The following is a 24,215-nucleotide window of genomic DNA, read 5'->3' as shown; positions in this document are numbered from 1 at the left end:
AGAATGGCCAATATTCATGTCCTGCAGGGGATTCTGGGAGTTACAGTCCAGAAAGTAACTTTTCAAACATCTGTCAAAAGCAGATTGCCTGTGATACTAGACATGGCATATACTATCATGGCTAGTAGTCATTCATAGCCTGAATCTTTGTAATGATACAAACCGATGTGTCAAGTTGACATCTGGACCTGAGGAACTAACTGTCTCACCCATTTGTTAGGCACTTCCTCTAGAGAATTCTGGAAGAGATGTGGAAAAGGCACAGCATCACTGGCATCTGGAATTTACCAATGAAAAAGAAAGGGAGAATCTTTGCAGAGAGAATTAATTTAATCCACTTTCTCCACATCATATCTAATTGTATTATAAACTCCCATCGTGTCCCTTTTTAGCTTAGAACACATAATTTTTTCCCACAGGAGAATTGTATATCCATACTTTGGCACCTTGGGCAAATTATGCACTCTCAGCTTCAGAGGAAAGCAAAGGCAAACCCAGGAAAGCCATATGATATCTTCACCTTAGGCTCACCATAAATTAGAAACAACTTGAAGGCACACAACAAGAACAGCAACTGGAATGATACGTTGTGATGGGGAAGATAAGAGCTGGGATGAATTCCTCATAAATATGGCATACTGTGCGGAATAAAGTCATTAAATTACAGGCAGGTCTTAATTGCAATAGACTTAGGGGGTTTCATGATAAGCAAACCACTTTATAGCAAAATCTAAAGTATTTTACTGCTCATCATCTTCAATTTGAAACAAATTGTACTTTTAATGTAAAAGTACAATTTTTTAAAAAATCATAATAGCATGCCATGTTTAAAAGGTCCCTGGGCCAGACACTATTTGTGACAAAATTTTACTGACACTGCTTCTTTTAAAGCATGGACAAAATAAAGCCATTAAGTTACAGGGACCATGCCAAACCTAGGAAATTCTGAAATTAGATACAGTGATATTTAATAAATGAACAATGGGGAGTTTAAAGTGGTCCCAAATGGAGATGTTGGATCTTCAAAAAGAGGGGTCCTGAAAAAGGAAAATTGGATTGTGTATCATAGGAAACCTGACCTTGCAGGGTGAGAAGAAGCAGTTCCACACTTTGCCCCAGAAGCAGATGATAGGCCTCTACCTCCTTGGAAAAAGAGAGAGGAAGAGGCAGACACAGCTCCATTGTGTCAGAAGCAGATGAAAGGCCCTCCCTCCATCCCAACTGTCCTGACCTCAGAGGGAGAGAAGAAGAAGAAGCTGTCCACCATGCCTAGGCCCAAAACTGCCATTCCTGTGGCCTTGGAGGAAGAAAAGAAGCAGTGTCTACTGGACTTAATCCCTTCCCATGCTGCCATTCTCTTGTCCTTTTGTGTTGTGTCTTAATTAGATTGTAACCCCAAGGGCGTGGAATTGTTGCTTTATTTGTAAAGTGGCATTTACAGTGATGACATTATGTAAATAATGATAATACAGGTTGAGTATCCCTTTTTTTGAAATCTGAAATCCAAAATATTCCAAAATCCAAAATTGTCCATGTGGATGGCTGAGATAATGGCCCAAAACACATGTCAAATAAGGTGGCTTCTGGCTACCATTGGCTCATGATGTTTTGATGACACATGCCCCCCCCCCCCCCCCCCAGTGGACAGAAGCTGCTCCAATCCTTTGGAATTGATCAAAAAGGACTGGATATAATTACCAGTTTGGGACCATGGCAGCAGCCCTCTTCTGGAACAGGCTGTGCAGTCACTGCAGTCCTAGGCCGGTCAGCCTCTGGCTGCTCTTTACCGGCTGTGTGCTTTGGCCCATCGACAGCTTTGCTTTCTGATGGTGTACACTAACATTTTTTCTTGCACAAAATCATTAAAAATATTGAATTACCTTCAGACTATGTGCATAAGGTGTATATGAAACATAAATGAATTTCATGTTTAGACTTTGGCTCCATCTCCAAGATATTTCATTAAGTATATGGAAATATTTAAAACCCAAAAAAATCCAAAACACTACTAGCCCTAAGTATTTCAGTTAAGAGATACTCAACCTGTACAAATGAGGAAGAGAAGGAGGGGTCACTTTAATTGGTGTCAAAAATACATACAGGATTGGTTTTTCTTTGTATTTAATAACCAAGTCTTGGTTTTGGAAGTAAATTTGAGTTCTGCTCTGCATTTCATTTCATAAGTAAAGTACCCTGAGTTCAGAAGTTCAGCACACATGCCCATGTCTTTTTTTTTCTCTTCAGAGCTTCAGTAATCCTAGTCATGTTCTGCTTGACCAGATATTGACCTTCTTTGCAATGGGAAGAAACTCAACATGCTCTCTATCAAATTAAATCAAATGCTTGTGATCTGGGAGTTTTATAAGTGTGAGGAAATAATGCAGTAATAAGCCATCAACTTGTATAATTAGCAAATTGTGTCAAGGGGGAGTTACAGATCAGCTTCTAATATAATCAAGCAAGAAAATATATGCCTCTTTGACTGTCTAATTTTAGAAATATTGAAAAATTTGAAGAAGAAAAAAACCCTCACTAGTTAGTTTGTTGCAAACATCTCTCTGGTATTATTCACAGCACTGTTACAGAGTCCTAACAGCAGCTAGTACTTGATTGCACTTTCCAGTAAAAGCATTGTCTTGAAATTATGCATGCTGCCAGGGTCAACAACTGTTATTTTTTATATTGGTGTGGCAGCAAACAAAATGCTGATATTGAAGTTAACAATAGAGATTGCTTGATATGAAACAAACTTAATTTCTTTGGTGATCTGAAAACCTGTAGTCTTATACATAGAAAGTAAAGTTAAACATTGTCTGACTTTCTTTAAAGCTGTGCACCAGATCGTTACTGATCTTGGAAGCTAAGCAGGGTCAGCCATGATTAGTACTTGGATGGGAGACTATCATTGAATATCAGGTGCTGCCAACTGTATTCCAGAGGAAGAAACTGGCAAAACACCTCTAAGTATTCTTTGTCTAAGAACATCCTATGAAATTCATGGGGGTGCTGTACGTCAACAGGCTACATAAAAGGCCTGCACAGAAACACATACTCAGCAATTTTCTTCTGAAATACATATACTGTATAAGAATTTAAATCACACATTCAAGCTATTGAGCTCAAATAATTTCAGTTATTTCCCTAACTTTTTTTTACTTATAAACAGAATCATCGTTTCTTTACAGAGAACATTAGATCCTTTTAAATGAATGCCTTTTTGTTATATAGGGTTGTGCTCCTCCAGATGTTCTTGACATGCAACTTCCATCAATACCAGCCAGCATAGATAATGCTGAAAAATAAACAGAGTTGCAGTCTGCCAACACCTTAAGAATCATATCTATCCCCATTGTTAAGGATTGCAGAGAATACAGTCTATTGGGCATTTTTTATTTTAGCTGATCTTATCCAAATCCTTATAGCCACATTTAAATTACTCTTGTAAGTGTGCCTGGAAGATACTATTCATTGTTGTAGTTCTCTGGTCAACACGAAAGCTATTTGGACCTAGCTCTATTTTGTCAAACTATGATTTTCCCCATAAGGCTTATTTTATTTATTTTATTTGGTATAAGAAAAAAATTGAAGCAACAGGCCTTCTATTTCCCCCCCCCCCCAACATTAATTGAATAGAGGTTTTGCACAGTACAATTCAGATGTTTTACAAAAATAAAGCATATATGTTTTCTAAATGTTAATACTAATTACTGTATATACAGTTGGTCCTTCTTATACACGGATTTTTTATACACGGATTTAAGCATACACGGTTTGAGAATGTTCCAAAAAAGTATAAATTTACCTTGATGTTCCATTTTTTATTAGGGACACCATTTTGCTGTGTCATTATATGTAATGGGACTTGAGCATACACGGATTTGTACTCATGTATAAGTCCAGAAATTTTATTTTAAAAATTGACCCAGAAAACCTTGGGTCGACTTATCCACGGTGCAGTGAAAGTACCGCACCTTAATCCTTATATAAATAAGGATCCATCCTGTTCTCTGAGTAGAATGGTGAAAGGCAAAAGCTTAGTGTGTCCTGGTAGAATCTAAAAGAAGCACTCACACCCACTCCTCTCTCCGCTCTGGTGCCAGTTCTGGCCGTTATCAAAGTTGTCGCATTAACATTAAAGGCTATAATAATTGCTAATACAGTCACAATTTTCTTTCCTTTGCCTTTTTGTCTTTTTTGACATGCGCACCTTTTCTTAGCCCCACCTCTGCCTAGTCAGTTCATCTTTATTGCAGTCATAGACCAGCACAGGTAAAAAGGGGATACAGAATAAAAGCTAATGTTAAAAACAATGGTAAAATCAAGGTAAAAACAGGGTAAAGACCAGGTAACAACACAGATTAAAAACAGTAGGATTTCTGCTATTTGCTGTTGGGAATACAGGATAAAAGAAGGCAATGGTAAAAGCCAGGTAATACTGTAAAGCAGTATTTCTTTTTAAAACCTGTGCTTAGTTGCCTCCCCCACACATCGCACAGCTACAATTTACCATAGTTTGCGCCTCATCCATACAGCCTTTAGGGTAAGCACAAACAATTATGCCTGCCAGAATTTTGTAAGTTCTTTGGCATTGTTTTTGTTTGCTTCATCCTTTCCCCCCACCCCTATATATTTATTTAGGGTATTTATACCCCACTATCAGCCCCAAAGGCTCTCAGAGTAGCTTACAGATTGTTAATGTGCATCATTTGTTACATGCCCCTAAGTTTTACCCTTGACTTATCCATAGGTCATACAAAATCCATAATTTTGGCTCCAAAACCTAACCTCTTCTTACAGTAGATTTTTCACATATGCGGGGTTCTGTTCTGGACACACACATACACCCGTATAAAGAGGAAAACGCATATGCTCAGGCTCCATTTAAAACAATGGGTGCATGCTCCTTTGCATGGTGTGCGTGCACACACACACTATTCTTTTAAACTGGGTTTGCCTCCGCATAAGGTTAAAGCCGCATATGGTGCAGGCGTACTGTATATATGAAGTCCACTTATAGCCAAGTATATAAGGTATAAAGTAGATCAACCAAGATTGTTACCCATCTTTAACTGTTATGATGAATGACAGGGTATTAAATAAATGAAAGAATTATTGAATAAATAAATTATAGTTCCTATAAAACTTTTCTCCTCAGACTTGTTTTGGCAAGGGTTATGCATAAACAGATATGATCATTTGCAAAAATGTTGAGATGTCATCCTTTTTATCCATTTTACAACAAAAAGTAACTGGGGGGGGGGGGGGAGGAAATGTAAGCTTTTAGATTTTTTTAAAGGTAATAATGTCTGTTTCAACAATAAACACATAATGGTTTCAGTAGAAAATGTCCATCCTACCATATGGCTTTTTGTTTATATTTGGAACTATTTTTACCTTGGTGCTGCTCAATCTGAGTTAAGCACTAATTAGTGGAATATCATACAGGAGACTCTCTAAAAAGTTACTTTCGATTTTTATGATCATTCTTTTATGAGATGCTATACATGGACATTTGAATTTGCTTTTCCTTCCATGTGCCTGCCAACTGTATCTTTGTGAGCGATCTGTGTATTGACGTTTACTAGTGCCCTTCACTCTGAAGTGTTTTCTTGTAAATGTCAAGAAAAGCTCAATGGAGCAACTCCTGTCTTTTCAATACATAGAATAAATCTTCATGCAAAATGTGGCCAATAATAATTGGTTGATGCTATGGCTTGTATTTGTACTTCAGTGTAAAATTTTTATATTTATACTTCAGTGTAGTATTTTTAAAATGTTAGCATATATATGTTTTCTACAGTAATTAGGTTAAACCAGATACTTTCAACCCTAGCATACTGTTTTAAATGTAACAATTTTAATTGTGTTTTAATTGATTTCTTCTGTAAGCCACCTTGCATCCCACTTTGGGAGAAAAGTAACATATAAATAAAATAAATAAGTAACCCTGATGCCCTCCAAATATTAGGGATTAAAACTCCCATCAGCCAGCATAGCCAATTCTTGGGAATAATGAGAGTTGAAGGTCAAAGTATCTGAGAGACACAAAGCTGGGTTAGACTTATAACGTTAGATGTATTCCTTGTTCAGTCACCTGGTATTGCACATTTGTGCCGTCACCAGTGACATCAGTGGGACTTAATTTGGAGCAGACATCTACAGACGTCTCTTTAAGTGCCCTTGAGATAGCCAGGAACTGGAAAACTGGAAAGTTGAATATTGCAGGATGGTGGACTAGACTCTGGGACTTGTGGTTAATGGAGAAAATGGCAGATAATAACAACAGAGTAAGAGGCTTACACTCTGGATTGACCTTTCATAAGATTTGGCACCTGTTTGTTGAATGCTTCCACAAGATTTAGTCTCTAGACATCCCCGAATTTTAGCTAAATTTTTATGGAAAGGTGTCTTTCACGATCCCTGAACACACCTTTTATCTATAACTTTCAGGGCCTTACCTGGGTTATTGCCTGTATTTATTGTTGATTTGGTGTACTGTTTGTCATCATGATTTGTTTTAGAATATAATAATAATAATAATAATAATAATAATAATAATAATATTTTAATTAAAAAGTGCCATTGAAATCAATGAGAAAGTGTAAAAATTATTGACTAAATGCACCTAGAAGCAATGTGTTGGTGTAGTTTGAGTATTAGATTATGACACAGGGAGACCAGAGTTTGAATACCCTCTTGGCACCCCACACTGGGTGACCTTGGGTAAATCATGCTCTCTCAGCCTCAGAGAGACCCCCTTCTGAACAAATCTTGCCAAGAAAACCCTGTGATATGACTTGAAAGCACACAACAACAAACTACCTTAGTGTGGATCTAACTCAAAGGTAAGAGGAATTGTCATATTAAACATATGACTAATATATTAGTTTGGGTTCTTAGACTCTGTGGTTAGAGTTCTCATACTTGCTTTTCCAGGCAATTACTGAAGAATAATGTATCTTTCTCTACACCCACCTCCATAAGCCCTGCATTCAGAATATTGTGCTAAAGTTATTAAGCTCCAAATGACATTATTGTTTATTAGATTTTGGTGGTTTTGTTTTTTTGCAACTACTGAGATTCATGATGTAACAGGAACTAATACAGAAATACCGACGGTCAAAGAGCAAAATCACAAAAAGTCTAGGTGTCCCCACTACAAGAAACTCAGTCTAGAACCATTTTCATAAGTGGGCAAAAATTTAGTGGCCCCAATAAGTGCAAACAGGCATACCTGTAAGGCCATTCCTTAGTTTCTTATAATTAATATTTCATAATTATTGGGTGGTGGAGAAGCATGAGCCTCTTTTATCTATTTCAGCCCCTCTTATCTATTTGAGTTCATGAGGTGAGATCTTTTCATTGATGGTCAGAAATCCATAGACATCTCTAGCTAATCTAGAGAAAACAGCTTGGAATTGATATATTTTGGTAAAAAATCTGAAAGGGAGCTCGGCAAAGGTTACAGCATATAAATATACTTTCCCGTGTATTTTCTGTACAAAGTAGAGATGATGACATGCCCATCTCTTTTCAGTCAGGGTCTTCTACAAAGGTTCATGCTTAAACATGTGATCAGTTGAGGTGGGAAATGTTGAGACAGCATCTTTCACAGTGTCTGTTGCACAGAGGCAAATGTCTCTGGCTTTGTAGAATCTTGAAAGGTAAGGTGCTACCATCAGTGCCCTCTGCTTAAACTGGAATTGTCTGCTAACAACTAAAGAAAGGGATAGTAACTGCAGTAAAGCCATCAAATCCTCTTCTATATTAATAACTATTAATATGTGGGCTACTGCCAATAGGCAATAATAGCTACTGCCAATGGATATAACCATTTTAGTTGAAGTTGTGAAATGTCATCGTATATATGGTCCTGGGTCTGTGCTTCTATGGTTTTCTCTTAATTTCAATGTTATACAGCATAATGAGCAAGTATATATTTTTATGTGCATATCATCTCCACCTTTTATCTCTTTCTCTTTAAGGCTAAGCTATGTGAACCATGCAGAGGATCTGGCCTCCAAATTACTCCAGTGTTTCCCAAAGAACAGATTGTCAGCACAGGCAGCTCTGAGCCATGAGTATTTCAGTGATTTGCCCCCACGGCTATGGGAGCTAACTGACAGTGAGTATAACAAAACATTCAGACAGAAAGGAATAAAGACAAGAAAGTGTGTGTGTATGAGTGGGGGGTGGGAGAGAGATTTCTGTATTGCAAATTACAGTTTGCTTGACACAGGGACACTGGATTCTCTCTTGCTATCTCTACTGTGCAGTGTACAGCTAGCCATCTTTGTATTTGATTATGTGTGCAGTCAAGAGATTTATATGAAATGTCATAAAGAAAAAAAGAGGGACAGAAACACAATTTACATATTTAGTGCTTTTTCACTTTATGACAAGCAGCACTTTTAAACTAGCTGCAGCACCCTGGACAATAATCCAGTGATATTTGATTCTCAAACACTATGCATGTTATAACAATAACCTTTCTCAAAAGAATTTGGTATTTATAAGACTGAGGAATGCAAAGCAGATGGTTAATTTTCAGGATTTAAATGTGTAAGTGAAGAACTTGAATTTATTTTATAGCTTAAAGATGCTTTCACCATTCACTTACTCCTATTTTTGTTTGTGTTTTTTAAAACAAAATCCTTTCACATTATCATTGATAAAATGTCCTCAACAAAATGTAGGCAGTTACTTTAGCCTCTGTGAAGTTTGAAGCATGGTTCTTTATTATAATTTTGTTATTGTTCTTAAAATGTCATTATAGCACATTCACGCAAGGCCATATATTGGATATCGGGGCAGAGAATATTGTAGCAGTGTGATACTAGCAGCAGTACATGTTGTTTTCAGATTTTATTTATCTTTGCCAGGAAAGACAAAAGCGTTCTTTGATTAAATGTTGTGTTCAGCTTTAAAAAATATTTACCTTTAAATTTTGCTTAGTACATTGTTTTTTTCCAGTTCATTCTTTACGGTACTGTACTATATTGCTTGGATATCTCAAGCCTTTTGCCAAGGCATTTGAATCTTATTCAGAGCCACTGCAGTTTTTTTTTTAATACACGTACAGGTATAATATGTTATGCAAAGGTCATATGTACTTGTTTAAGGCAAATTTTGTGCCATGGATAAATGGAGGTTTCTGGTGTGGAGTTACTATGACTGTCCAGGTGTTGTATTACATTTATACACATGAATCTGTTGTACAGTGCCCCCTTGCCTTATGTGGGCACACTGCACTTGAGGAGAACATAACTTGTGAAACCTTATATATAAAGTCAGCATTTTGTAACTGCGAATTTAGTACTTATTTAACCTGTTTGATCTAGGAACAGAAAGAATATTAGGAAGATGATGCCAGGGGGAGCAAACCAAGAAAGAATTTATTGAGTGTCAAGGAACTGCCATGAGGAGAAGCCCTGACCCTGTCAAAAGAAGTCCAAACCCTGATATCCTGCATTAAGGAGACATGGGGTTGTAACTCTCCTTCCCACCACTAGAGTCTCACATTTTTCCGCCCCAGCATGACAATGGAGGGAATGGTGCCAAGGAATGTTGGAGATATTTTTGCAGATGTCTTTTGAAGATGTTTTTGCAGTGGGGAGAAAATTAAATGAAGTCTTGCTCTCCCCTACAGGAGCAAGCTTAACAAAGAATTAATTACATGGCTAAAATTTTCCCCCATAGACAGGCCATGAACATAGCAAAGCAAGTAGTCCCAAGTTTAATCTTCTCCCGATAAGCAATGGAAAGACTCTTGAAAATCAGAAAACCTACTGCCATTTAGAGTATACATTAATAAGCTGGGTAGACACATTGGTTGGCTTAATAATTACAAGTCCTTCTATTCCTTCAAAAGTTTCTTTAGAATGAGAATTCCTATTATTAAACTTTTAAAACAAGTTTATTATGATGGAATTCAAAGAAAAAAATTGCTATGTTTTTCTTATCCCTCAATAATGAGAGAGGGTTTTTGAGAAAGGAGGGCAAAATCAGTTCTTGAGAGTGGCCAGGCCTCAGTGCCCTTCTTGACCTTAGGAGGGGGTTTCTTGGCCAGATTTGTTCAGAGGGGGCTTGCCATTGCCTCCTGAGCCTGAGAGAATGTGACTTGCCCTAGGAACTTAGTGGGTTTCCATGGTCATGCTAGGTCAGGATTTGAATCCTGCTCTCAAGAGTCATAGTCCAACACTCAAACCACTACACCACACTGGCTCTCTTCATGTGCCTATAGGAGGGCACTGGGGGGATCCCTGGTATCCAAAAGCCAACTCTTTATATCCAAAAGCCAACTCATTATTCTTTATAGTTAATGGAGGTCTATATGAATATTTAGGACAAATTTGTGTTTTAAAGAAAACTGGAAAATTATTACTACTAATTAAAGATAATAGTTTTTCTTTCTTTAGGCAAATATTAATACAGATACATGTTCAGTACCTCCATCTTCTTGTCAGATACAGTCTTTTTTATTGTACGATACAATCAGTACCTTGATGTAATTTAATAAGGATTTCTTCAAGCCCTGTGTTTAGCTTAAAGTAATATGAAGTGATTCATCAGTACATGGCAATATCAGTTTGTTTGTTTCTATTTAGCAGTCTGAAAGGGGTATTAAATTTTATTCTGCATTTGTGACATCTCAATCCTGTCTTGACTCTACATTTTAGTCTAGCCAGGATTTTGATAGTCTATGAATTCTGTAGTAATACTTTTCAGTTAATATGGACTTATTACCCACTTGCCACTTAGTTTATCAGTTGGTGGTTAAATCCGGTTCTATCAGTGAAGTAAATGCCTACACATTATCACTGTGCAGCAGGCTGCCAACAGAGACAGTCTTGTCCTAGTCATTAACAAGCACAATGTATGCAGAACACCAGAGGGGAATTAAAACCACAAAAAATACCTCAGGGTGGTATTTTTAATATGAGAATTTAATTTGTAATTTCACAGATTAAGAATTTTGGCTGCATTAATCCTTTTATCAGCTCACAGCAGGTTATTTGCAGAAGCATAACCATAAGGCGATATTCATTGGCAGAAACACGTCTTTGCATAACGTTAAACATCAGGAGCAGTGAAACCTTTTGAAGGGGGAGAATAAAGATGAAAAATCATTATATTTTAAGGCAAGGTTCTGCTAAATGCCTCCAGTAAAAATTTTGAGTTACAGAAATGATATTTCTGTGTCTAGTAGATAATCATTATAGAGCATAAATCCAGATTCAAGAAAGGACAATCCTTGTATCAAAATGCTATAATTGTTTTTAGTTGGTGTGCATGCATAGAATTTGTAAACATATTTTTAGAACAATGAAGTTGTATCTTTTGGAGAAAAGAAAGTGAAATGGTATGATCTAGGTGATCAGTTGTGATGCTTTCTCCATGGGCCTAAAAATATTTCCTTCTTATATGTTGCATTAACTTCTTCACTCTCCCCTCTCCCCTTTTATATAGTACACTTACTATAGTTCAGTGATATAGACAGTGACTTTTCTTCATGGAATTCAAACACACAGAGAGAGTGTGTTCCTTCTTTGTGGTCTTTGTGCCTCACACACATGGCTTTTTGCACAGAGACCCAATTGGAATGATCTAGAGCTGAATAGCTTGGCAGGAACCCCACCTCTCCCCAACAACTGTGCATGCCTGAGACTGCCAAGCTAGTCCCCTCAGTTTCTGTTCATCTGCCAACAAAGTAACTTCTTTAGGAGTGTTCTCATGTGGTTGAGTAGTTTTCTCCCTTTCCAGTTCAACTTGTTCTTTCCCCCATTCTTTCTTTCCCCTACTTATTCTACAGTAAACAAACAGACAAAAAGCCTTTCTCTTTACTTCAAGGTTCTGCACCTTCTCTTTCTCCTTATGGTCTCGACATCTCTCTTTAAGCTTTGCTCTTTGTGTGGTCAAAAGGTTTCTTTGATGGCCATTCTGTTTTGTCTTGGAAAGGGACATTAGGTTGAAAAGTGTTCCATCTGGGGAAAGGGGAATATCAGACCTTGGCGCTCTTTTGGTGAAGGGTTGGGCTATGGAAGCTCCTGCACAGGCTGGAGTGGTTTGAGACATGGGGAAATAGCCTCCCCTTGGGGATGAATGCAGGGGTTGCTCTCTTTTGTAATGTCTGTGTACCTGGTGGGGAGTGCCCTTGGTTTACCTTCCAGTAACTGGCCAGCTGGGGAGCAACCGGTGATATTGGATTGCCCTCAGGGTCAGGTATTTCGCCCAAGGGAAGGCTGGGGAGATGGTCACAGGTTGACACCTGGGCCTCAGTTGATCTACATCAGGTTGCTCTCCCCCTTCTGTTGCTTATCTCCAGGTTCAGCCAAATAAAGTGACCCTTATTTAATCCAATGTCTTGTGTCTGGTCTTGTTATTTTGTGGTTGGTCATCAAATCACAGGTTGCAGACCAGGCTGCTTCAAACAAGCAGTTACAACGGTGTTGAAACCTGAGAACAGAAAGGGATCCAAGACAGCTCACTTAAAAGACTTTACAATAAAAAAAATGTAAAATAATTAAAATCATTTAGATAAAGCAATATTAAAATTAACACAAAAACATATAAAAGTTAAAACATAACTAAGGGGCTCGAGTGGCTGTCCCCAAAGAGTGGGCTGGAGCCACTCATTTTTGTTCCTGAGGGACCCCACAGCAGCCAAACTGCGCGGCGTCCCTCCACACCAAAATGAACTCAGGAAAAACGGGTTCTTTTAAGTCTTTGCGGCGGACGTTATGAGTGCGTCATTGGCGCACCATGTTGCATCAGTGACATAAGCTACATGCAGCAACGTCTATACACTGCGCATCGCTTATGTCATGATGGTGGCCCCTGTGTGGATGGGAGGCTGCCATCATGGCGCCACTGTTATGTGCTAGAATTCAGGAGTGTGCTGTTGGTACGTGCTCCCAAACCCTAGAATCTGCGCCGCTTCCTGCCCGTCTGTCTCAGGTCTTAAACACCCCATATAAAACCACCCTATCATGTTTATATATTTAAAACCCTGCCTAAATAAAAATGTTTTTGCTTGCTGAAGAAAGACAAGCACGGATAGAGCCAGCCTAACCTCCTATAGAAAGACATTCCAGAGGGTGGAAGCAGCTACTGAGAAGGCTGTCTCGTGTGCCTCTCTTTCTCCTATTCCCATTGTCATTCCTTGTTCATTCATATACCAGGGGAACTCTTTCCACTACTAATTCGATAGCTGTACCTGTTACCACTATGGCTTCTTCATTTGCACATGTGACAGGAGTAGTGACAGGAGCTCACTCCGTCATGCAGTGCTTGGGCCTCGAACTACCAACCTGCCAATCTTGCAGTCACCAGTCAGTGTCTTAACCAGTGAACTACTGTGTCCCTTGTACTGTAGATGTAGACCCTAGTTTTTCATATGTAACCACTGCAATCTTTGCTATATATATATTGCCATAGTCTTTTGGGCTTGGGATTCTGCTATCTTGTACAGTAGGGAAAACATACAGGAATATTCTTCCATGTCACATATAGGAATCAAAAGACTTGTCTTCTTTTAAAATATAAATACATTGTATATACACTTTCTGACTTCACATCTTCAGTGCCAGATAAATGGCACCCCAGATTATTGAAGGAATTTGCTGGTGTACTCTCTTAACCCCTTACCATCATTTCTGAGAAATCGTAGAGAAAAGGTTAGGTGCCAAAGCACTGGAAAAGGGTGAACATTGTCCCTGTCTTCCAAAAAAGGCAAAAAAGATGATCCAGGAAACTACAGGCCAGTCAGCGTAACCTCAGTACCAGGAAAAATATTAGAACTGATTATATAGGAGTCTGTCTGCAAGTGTCTTAATGACAATGGTATGAAATTACAGGAGAGTAGAATTTGATTGAGCATTAGAAGGACATTCTTGGCAATAAGAGTGGTTTGGCAATGGAATCAATTGGCTAGATATGTGTTGGGGTCCCCCTTCTCTGGACATCTTCAAAAAGAGGCTGGACAGATGCCTTCTGGGGATACTTTAACTGGAGATCCTGCATTGACCATAGGATTGATTGCATGGCTTTTGAGGACCCTTCCAATTCTATGATTTTATCACTGTATGGCAAAATTTGAAAAGAAAGCCAATATAATGTTACTTTTAAGATGAATCACAAGAAGGACTGAAAACTCTTCAAAGGTGAGGGCAGCAGCAATATCAGAGAGGGAACAAGCTGCAGTGGATACAAATAGGTTCAGAAAACAAATGAGTAAGGATAATGGTAAGAGGAGTGAAAGCCAATGTGATATAGTCATTTTAGCATTGGACTGTCACTCTGGAGACCAGAGTTCAAATCCCTGCTTGGCCATGGAAACCTGTTGGGTGACCTTGGGCAAATCACACTTTCTCAGCCTCAAAGGAAGGCAAACGCAAGCCACCTCTGAAGAAATCTTGCCAAGAAAACCATGTGGTACATTTGCCTTTGGGTCTCCATAAGTTGGAAATTACTTCAGGCACACAACAGCAAAGAGACAGTTCCAGGGAGAGAAGGAGAAAAGAGCAGGGAGATAACAAATGGGGTGTGACTGGGCGCAAGAGGACAGATGGCTGCCATAATGTCAGAAATGAGAACCAAGAAGCTGAGATAACTCCTCAAAGTTTCAAGAACAATAAAATGTTGTGTAATGTATTTGGCATGTTAATGTATTGGTTTCAGGGATGGATGACAGAATCTTCCTTATGGTCAGATTTGGTCACAGCCTGTAACCCTGGTGTAGCGGGGCCATAGTGACAGGAAGGGATGAAGAGGCAGAGGAGGACCAGGTGGAGGGAGGAGACAGTGGACGAGGGGAGAAGGTGGAGCTGGAGTTGAGAAGGGAGGCGGAGTTAGCCCCTAGGGAGATAAAAGAGGCAGGGCCAGAACGGGCGGGGAGAGGAGGTCGCGGAAGAACTGGACGGGAAGTTGCGGCCGAGAGAGGGAAAGGGCAGATTCGCCGGAGTCCTGGAAGGAACGGGACACCAGTTTCCCTGAGACACCAAGGAAGCCGACAACGCCAGGGTCCGCACGAGGAGGTACAACTGCGGGACCTATGGGAAGAGGGAGACTTCCCTTTCCCAGACGACGAGGCTTGGGCTACTCGCAAGTTGCCAGACTTGGAGGACGAGTGGTGGGACCCTAGGGGAGAACGTTGGGAAGTTGGGCCCTTGCCTCCCAATAAGGAAAAGGCGGAGAAGGAACCCCTCGAGAAGTATCGCAGGGTTTCCCCGAAAGAAGGCTCTATTATTTGAGTTGGTCAGGACAGTAAACGGGAGGAAAGGAGTTTGGACTTTAGTTGGGTGATTGAAGACTGTTTGGTGATTGTTATCTGGGAAAGAGGCTAAAGGGTTCAATTAAAGTTGAGTTTGTTGCATTGCAAACCGGTGTTCTCCCCTTCTTGAACTCACATGTTCCTAATTTGGGAAGAAGTCACGCGGCATGGATGCAGCCTGGAACGCCTGCCCCGCCCACACCTGGTAATTGATAATATTTAAAATGCCAAGTAGTGCCAGACATACTCAGAACAGAACAGCACATACACAAAACAACAGAGTTCTTTCCGACCACTAGTAGTGTCTTTAAGTATTGACTGCACAAGTTCCCCAGCCTGAGATAAATGTGTAGCATAAGAGTTTTCTGTCTGATTCATAAAAGATCAGATGACTATCTGGCTCTTAACTGCTTTAAAAACCAATAATTCAAATTCTATCTTTTCTTCACAGTGTCCTCTATATTTTCTGTACCGAATGTAAGATTACAAGCAGAAGCTGGAGAAAGCATGAAAGTCTTTGGAAAAAACAATATTTATGGCAAGGGTTTATCAAACATTAAGCACTGAAGCATTTTGGTTTCTCATACACAGTTCAGGTAAGAATGGTTCTTTTGAAAGTGTTGTTTATTTAAAACTTCCTTTACTTACTTCTCATACAGTATTTTTTAAAAAGAGAACCTTGTGTCAATAGACAAATAAGTTTTCAAAGATGCACTACATGGGACTTGAAATAATGAGACCACACACAGAATCTGGGCTAAAATATGGGCAACTTTATTTAAATTTTACCTATGTAAACTTTTTTTCTTGAGAAATGCACCAAAGGGGGGAGCAACCTAATGTGGGACCTGCTGATGCAATTGGTCTCACTGAGACCTCCCCCACAGCTTTCATTGGGCAAAACACCTGAGCTCCAAGCAGAATCCAAAAACTAGGTTTCTCCCCAGCTGGCTAATTGCTGGAAGAGTGACCAGAAGATCCAACCCCCATGCTGTACAACTTCTGTAGAAGCCAAGATCCTCCAGCCAGCCCCCAAAACAGCCTCTTTCCTCATCCCACTAGCCACCTGAATCATGAGGACAGTTCCAGAGACATATCCCTCACCAAAAGGGATCATCAAACTCCTCCCGTCACTGTCTCAAAATGACTGTCTATTTAAAACACTACTCTATGCCTGTTTCCAAGTCCCCAAAGCATAGTGTAGGCTAGGCAAAAACAACAACAAAAAAACTGTGGAAAGAGGAGAAAATTCGAACCCAGCTCCAAAGCAACCAGCAAACTTACACAGTGTTAGAGTTGGGAGGATGGGTCAAAAATTTGAAAAGGCAGGAGTCTGAGGGGCAGCAGGGACTTATATCACCTTGGTTCTGCCTCCCAGCACTCCATTGATAGCTAAAAATAAAGTTATTATACTGTAATATTATCATTTATATTAATTTTATTTTTATGAAAGAATAATAAAATTAGCTAGTTGTAGCTGCAGAGCTATACATAATTCTTATACAGGTACTACTTCTGGGTTGCTTGAAAAGTGTTTGTGGCAATTTAAGAGCAACCTACAAATTAATGAGGACAGCTTGCTGGAAGGATAACTACTATTGAAAACTGAAGTCATCAGATGTCAGCCTGCCCCAATTACTTCACATGTTTCTCTACAGTAAACCACTGAGATTTTACAGTGTCAAAAATCAGATGCTGTCAGAACTGGCTTGTTTACATCTTCATTGTCTAGCAGCTAATCCTTGCCTTTTCCTGGAAGCAGTGTCCCTGCAGGCATCTCTCTAGTTTCACCTAGTTAATGTGACACATCAGCTCTTACCAGTAATTTTTAAGTATATGTGTTTATCCAAAAAGTTTATAGATCTATGACCAAATTAGCAAAATTTAGAAATGGTATTAGTCTCTGACACTTATATTTTGGGATTTATTTCCCCCTCTAATTACTTTTGCATCTCCTATGGTACAACCTGCTCCTCTCCAAATTAGATAGCTTTAAAAATATGACTTGATCCTTTGGAATCCATCTGGTTGGGTGAATTAAAGCATGGACTTCCAACAGTATTAGCATGTTCCATTCAGATGATGTAGTTGTTTGAGTTTATGATGCCAACTGTTTAATGTGGATCAAAGAATGGATCAGCTTGATGGACAAAAGACTAATGATAGGATATTCCATACATCATAATGAAACAGGTATTCCATATGATGGTTCAGACATGACAAAGTACATTTTCCTTTTCACATTTGTGGCTTTGACTTTTGTGGGTTAGATTATTCACTGATTTGATTAATATATTCTCTCCAGGAATATCTAGGTCTTCCAGCACGACTGAACGGCCAACTTTCACCAGAAGCTGTGCTGGAGGACCTGGTTCTAGAGATTCTTAGACAGAGCACTTCTCTGGGCAATTGTGGGTCCTCCAGCACAATTCTCTGGTCAACTTGCAGAGGATGTTAACCATAGAATTGTGCTGGAGGACCTAGAGATTCCTATAGAGGTGTTTTTCAAGTTAAAAAAATAGTGTTTGTGTTTTTCCCACTTTGACAGGGGTTCGGCATCCCTAACCCCAGTGAATATGGAGGGTCCACTGTATGTGAAAAGCAGGAATAGTGGCAGTGAAAAGGAATCACCCCATAGTATCTGTTTAAAAACAGAACTTTACATTTTGTGCACTCTCTTCACAAATTGCATAAGTAGAGAGAGAGCTCATTCTGTTGGGCAGTATTAACTTCATTCTATATTGTTTTAGAATTTTAATTTGCATGAGGAAATGAATCTGTCTATGTACTCCATATCTTCAAAATTGTTCATACAGTGGGCCCTTGGTATCCACTGTGGCTTGGTTCCAGGACCACCCCACCCCCATGGATACCAAAATCCGTGGATACTTAAGTCCCTAAATACAGTGGCGTAGTAGAATGATGTCCCTCATATAAAATGTCAAAAATAAAGGTTTGGGTTTTTGGTGGGTTTTTTTTTTTTTTTTTTTTTTTTTTTTTGAGTTTATATATTTTTAAAATATTTTCAAGTTATGGATTTTTTTAAACCATGGATAAAGAATTCATGGGTATGGATAGCCAACTGTACTGTGGGAACCAAGGGAGTACATCTTGGTCTTGTTTTTTTTTTTAAAAAAAAATGATTACTTGATCCAGTTTTAATACAGTGCCAAATTGAGTTAATAGGTAGCGTTGATCCACTAGGTCACTATTTTTTCCCTCACCAGTAGTAGCAGGGAGCCTTGAAATTTGTGTTTAACATAGGGCAAGGCTCTTTAATCTCCTGTGTTTTGTCATTGCTGACCTTCTCCACTGCTAGAGCACAACAAATACTATGTACGTGTATTCTAAGTGCCTAGTAAGCCTTGCCTGTTCATCTCCAAGTGTCTGCATGCATACTGAAGAAGAGAATGAGAAATCCTGCTGTGGGGAATTAGGGTGAAAGAATGAATGAGCAAGAGAGAGAGAAATGGTGAAAAAGAAAAGGTGGACGTAACACTTGACGTAACTGGGTTTTAGTTCTAATTCCAACCATGCTGTTTGATGCCTGTGTTCATCATTAACGGAATTCCCAGGATGCACTGAAAACGAGAATGAAGATGTATCTGCACTGTGCTTTTATATCATTTTCACACCTCTTTGTCATAGTTCTATCTTAAGCAATCCTGATATTTTTTAGCACAATTGGATACTTATAAGGTAGCACATTACCATGAGGAGAGAGGTGTTACATCAATATAATTCTGAAAGGGAGGGCAACATTCAAGGTATCTTGAGATGCATGGCAGGGGATTGGACTGGATGGCCCTTTGTGGTCTCTTCCAATTCTATGATTCTATTTGATGGTGAGTCCCTGCATGGCAGGAGTTGGACTGGATGACCTTTGTGGTCTCTTACACTCTATGATTCTACAGTCAGCCCTCCCCATAGGTGGACTTGCCTTCCACGGCTTTGAGCTTCCGTGGAAGGCAAGCCCCAGCAAAAGTAATGGTACCCATGCTACCACAAGCATGTACCCCCATTATTTTCTATGGGGCTTGAGCATACGCTCTTTTCCCCATACACAAGGAGGGTGTGTGTTCCAGAATGGATCCCCACATATGGGGAGGACAGACTATATTTGATTATGAGTTATTGCGTGGCAAGGGGTTGATCTGGATGGACCTTGTAGTATTAGTTGGACTGGATGGACTTTGTGGTCTCTTCGAAGTCTATGATTGTGATTTTAAGAGATCTATATCCAAGGGCAGTGGATTAGAGCTCTGCAGCAGAGTATCTGAAATACCACAGGAAACTACAAATAAGAGGCAAATCTTCAGTTGCATTATGGTGTGGTGCATATGCACCTCATGTCTCTAGCCTTCATATAAGGTAGCCATGTTTGGGACAAAAGGTTCCATTACTAATCTGCCAATTGTTCTTCAGTCTGCTGCAGTTTTTCAGTGTGTTCAACCAATGAGCACAGCCACAGCTGTGATTCACACCACAATTTGGGGCCATAGGCTTGTTACAGACTGCCAAAATAAAGCTGCTTCGGGTCTCTATGGAGGTATGCTGTTTAAATGATGCATGCATCCTAAGAATCCAGAAGCTGCACCAAAGCTGCACTCCAGTGCTTAAGAATGGAGTGTGGCTTTGGCGCGACCTCCGGACTCTTAGGACCCATGCATCATTTAAATAGCATATCTCCAAAGAGACCCGAAGCAGCTTTATTTTGGCAGTCTGTAACAGGCCTTAGAGATTTGAAACTGTAGAATGACTAATTGATTTCTGTGCTACAGTGGCCACATTGGTCAGGAGATTCTGGGAGATGAGAAGAAAAAAGGCAGAGTAGGAAGACTAGGGTGGTTTTGATGCAGGTAAAGATGGTACTGACTCATAAAGTACCACAGTTGATGAACAGTACTAGGGTGGGGAGGAATTGTGGGTTTGAAGACAAGTAAAGCTGGCTTTGCTAGTTAGCACTATGACAGCCCAACTGCTGAAAGATTAGCTTCTCAATATCCATATTTTGTTTAAAGAATTTTCAGTTTTCTTGATTAGTTGGTTTGGATAGCTGATTGGCTATATTTTGAACAGAAATTTATCATTTCAGTAATTGAAATATAGTTTCCCCGTTTCCTTGATAGCATTTACTAACATAATCTATTCACCTCTGGCTTTGCAAATTGTGTAAGATACTCTTCCCAGCGGTCCTGTGTAACTACATTATTTTTGCAAGATGTTCTTTAGTCAAGCTGTGGGGATGCCATAGTCCAGCAGCGTCTGTGTCAAAGGGTATTGAGAAGTCATTCTAATTCCTCACCTCCTTGTTTCTTTCTAACCTCTGTGTCTCATCACTGTTGAATCGTCAGGAACAGCTTAAATATTGTGTCATTCGCTCCCAATTTAACCAATGCTGGTTGTAACACTTCAATCATTATCGTCAAGTCAGTCTGTATTGAATTGGTTTTATGAGAATGACCCTTGGTACCAATGAATCTCACTTTGATATTGTTCTTGTTGATACAATTAAGCATTCAGTCAACCAATGGCAGTTTCTGTTCATTAAACTTTCAGCTTTAATGCAAAGCTAAACTTTTCTGTATGTGGGATAAGATAATTATTCATAGCAAAGTATTGGGCCAGCATTTTGAAAATAGTTTTGGAATATTAGAACAAGGCAAACACAAAATGTGTGTGCGCTGCAGTTAAGCTGTGGATGTCACTCCTTGCACATGTATAGTACAGTTCTAATTCTCTTGCATCTCCTTTTCAAATTAATTGTACTCATGGATGTTGAGTGTCACTTTAATTATTTCACTAATGTTAGGTCTGCATAAATTGGCACAAGTAAAAAGGCAAATGTGATGTAGTTGTGGTAGACAGCTGAAAGCAATCTAGTCCATAGAATCCAATAACAGCAATGTTAAATGTAGCGGAAATGGTTGCATTCATTTTGTAAACGTTAAATTAGAGAGGAGGACATAATCTAGGATCTCAGAGTTCACTTTATTTTGGCCGCCATTAACATTTTTAGAGCCCTAATTTCAAACTGTTAGTAACAAAATGATTTCAGTGATGTATTACTACTGTCTTTTTGTTAGCATCAAAGGCATTAAAACAGTAAAAAGTATCCTAATTACTGTGCATATCAAATGCAGCCATATTCTTATCTCAGAGCAGAAGATTTATAGTAGTTGCTTTGGCTAAATGTAATGAAGGAAGTAAATGGAATTCCACATTGTATCAGATCACACAGATGTAATGCCATTAACAAGTCCAATATTTTTATGTCAGCTGAAATCAGCATATAGTATGCATATTGCTGCAAAGGTTGCTGTCCACACAATCCTGTGTCTTGGAATAAACAGTATGCATCCAGAGTGCTTTAGCTGTAGATTTGTGGGTGTTATTTTCAGCAGATCCACTCTTTACAACTATTACCTTTATGATGTTTTAGCTTCTGCTGCTGTCAAACAATCCACATATCTTTTATAGCAAGAGTGTGCAACAATAGTATCTTTGATTATGACTTTTGACAGTATAATTTATGGAAAAATTATGGATTGCTGTCAAAAAAATGGGTGTGCTACATTATTTGATTGTCCTGATGCATAACCTTTACTCGGGACAAGAGGCTACTGTCAGGACAGAATGCAGAGAAACAGAATGGTTTGCAGTTGGCAAGATGGTCAGGCAAACTTGCATTTTATTATGCTATCTGGTTAACATTTAACATGAAGAAAACAAAAATAATTATCAAAGGTGATTTCTGTAACTTTAAAGTAGACAATGAAGCCACTGAAACAGTTCAAAAATTTCCATACCTTGACCCAGTCATTAATCAGAATGGAAAGTGCAGTTAAGAAACCAGAAGACTAAAAGGGCAGCTATGAAGGAACTAGACATGATCCTGAAGTGTCAAGATATATCTTTGGATACTAAAGTTAAGATTGTCTATCTTGTTGTTTTTGTTGTTGTTGTTGTGTGCTTTCAAGCCATTTCTGACTTATTGTGAAGTTTTCTTGGCAAGATTTGTTCAGAGGAGGTTTGCCATTGCCTTTCCCTTAGGCTGAGAGCATGTGAATTGCCCAAGGTCTCCCAAGGGGTTTCATGGCTGAGCCAGGAATTGAACCCTGGTCTTTAGAGTCATAGTCCAACACTCAAAGCAGTACACTCACTGGATCCCAGGATTGTCCATACCGTGGTATATTTCCCATTTTTGTATGTATGTTGTGAAAGCTAGATACTAAGGAAAGCTGATAGGAAGAAAATTAATTTGAAATGTGATGCTGGAGAAGTGTTCGACAGTTACCATGGACTGCTAAAAAAATCACACCAATAAATGGCCTCTAGGGCAAATCAAGCCTGAACTCTCCCTAGAAGCCAAGATGTCATGCTTTGGCCATATCCTGAGAAGACATGACTCACTAGAAAAGACAACAGTGATTGGTAGGGTATAAGACAGTAGGTAAAGAGGATGACCTCATTACAGATGGATAGACTCAATCAAGGAAGCCACAGCCCTGAGTATGCTATACTTGTTGACAGGGTAACTTGGAGGTCTCTTGTTCATAGGGTTGTCATAGGTTGAAGTCAACATGACAGCAGTTAACAACAACACAATCAAAGGCTTTGCTATAATCTATAGAGCATAGACTGATTTTCTTCAGAAATATTTTGGTGCTCTTCATTATCCCATATATGCTTGCAATATGATCCCTAGTGCCTCTTTCTTTTCCTTGGACATTTGGCATTTCACACTCCTCCTTATGTGGTCAATCCTTAGTTGGAGAATTTTGAACATCACTTTGCTTGCATCGAAAATTAATGCAATGATCCTGTGGTTACTGCAATTCCTGATGTCCCCTTTTTGGGAGTGGAATGTATATTGAACGTTTCCAATATGTAGGCCATTATTTTGTTTTCCATATTTGTTGACAGATTTTAATTAGAACTAGAGCAGAGTAGCTCAAAGCAGCTCTATTGGTATGCCATCCGTTCCTGGTGATTTATTTCTCCCAGGTGGCCTGAGTTCAGCTTCCACTCCTCTTTCTAAAACTGGAGGTTTGTCTTACATTGTTCTTCCTCAAATGAATCTCTCTCCCTTTCATCTTTCTTTGTATAGTTCTTCTATATATTGTGCCATTCTTTTAAAAAATCATTTTTATTTAATCTAAACACAACCAAAAAGAAATATTTTACATTTGTTATGCATATGATGATGATAATAATAATAATAATAATAATAATAATAATAATAATAATAATAAAATTTTATTTATATACTGCCTTTCCAGAGATCAAGGCGGTTTCACAACACAACACATATAACAATAAAAACCATTAAAAACATCATAAAAGCAAATCATACAGTAAACAGTCTCACGCTAGCTCAACAATGCTGCTGAGAGGAGAGAGGAAGGGAGTACATCAGGGGTCATCAGGGGTCAGGGTATGCCTGCTGGAATAGGTGTGTTTTTAACCCCTTTTTAAATTGTTCCAGCGAGGTGGCCGAGTGGAGCTCGCCGGGAAGCAAGTTCCAGAGCTTGGGGGCCGAGGTAGAAAAGGCCCTCTGCGTGGTGGTGACATATCTAGCCTCTGGAACCCTTAACAATTGCTTCCCGGCAGACCTGAGTGTGCGGGGCAGATTGTATGGAGAGAGGCAGTCCTCCAAGTACCATTTAGGGCTTATACATACATAAGCAGGGTCAGCCTGGTTTATTACTTGGATAGGAGACCACAAACAAAACATAACGAACCACAGTGGCTTATATTTCAGAGGAAAGGACGAGCCAAGCACTTCTGGGTATCCCTTGCCAAGACTACGCTATAAAATTCATCAGGTTGGCATAAGTCAACAGGAGAGTTGAAGGCATATACACACACAAAAGAGAGGGAGATACAGAATTCATTCATCCCAGGTGGGATTGAGAGAGTGAGGGAGGACTCTTGTTTTCCC

General features: G+C 39.2%; 1 protein-coding gene across 5 annotated transcripts in view; it reads left to right on the top strand.

The window, feature by feature from the left end:
- The window catches only part of CDK14 (cyclin dependent kinase 14), a 286,357-nt gene that overhangs the window by 216,727 nt on the left and 45,415 nt on the right, over positions 1 to 24,215 (top strand). For all 5 annotated transcript variants that reach the window (XM_089533256.1, XM_089533258.1, XM_089533257.1 and 2 more), the window contains 2 exons: positions 7,986 to 8,125; positions 15,723 to 15,867. In XM_089533256.1, coding sequence (XP_089389382.1) covers positions 7,986 to 8,125; positions 15,723 to 15,838 — 256 coding nt within the window. In that variant the 3' untranslated portion in view covers positions 15,839 to 15,867. The remainder of the gene's footprint in view (positions 1 to 7,985; positions 8,126 to 15,722; positions 15,868 to 24,215) is intronic.

The sequence above is a fragment of the Sceloporus occidentalis genome, unplaced genomic scaffold (assembly GCF_023333645.1).
Source record: "Sceloporus occidentalis isolate IW3139 unplaced genomic scaffold, rSceOcc1.0.p SCAF_7, whole genome shotgun sequence".
Classification (NCBI taxonomy): domain Eukaryota; kingdom Metazoa; phylum Chordata; class Lepidosauria; order Squamata; family Phrynosomatidae; genus Sceloporus; species Sceloporus occidentalis.
The sequence above is the reverse complement of the archived record's forward strand: the minus strand, read 5'-3'. Positions and strand labels throughout refer to the sequence as shown.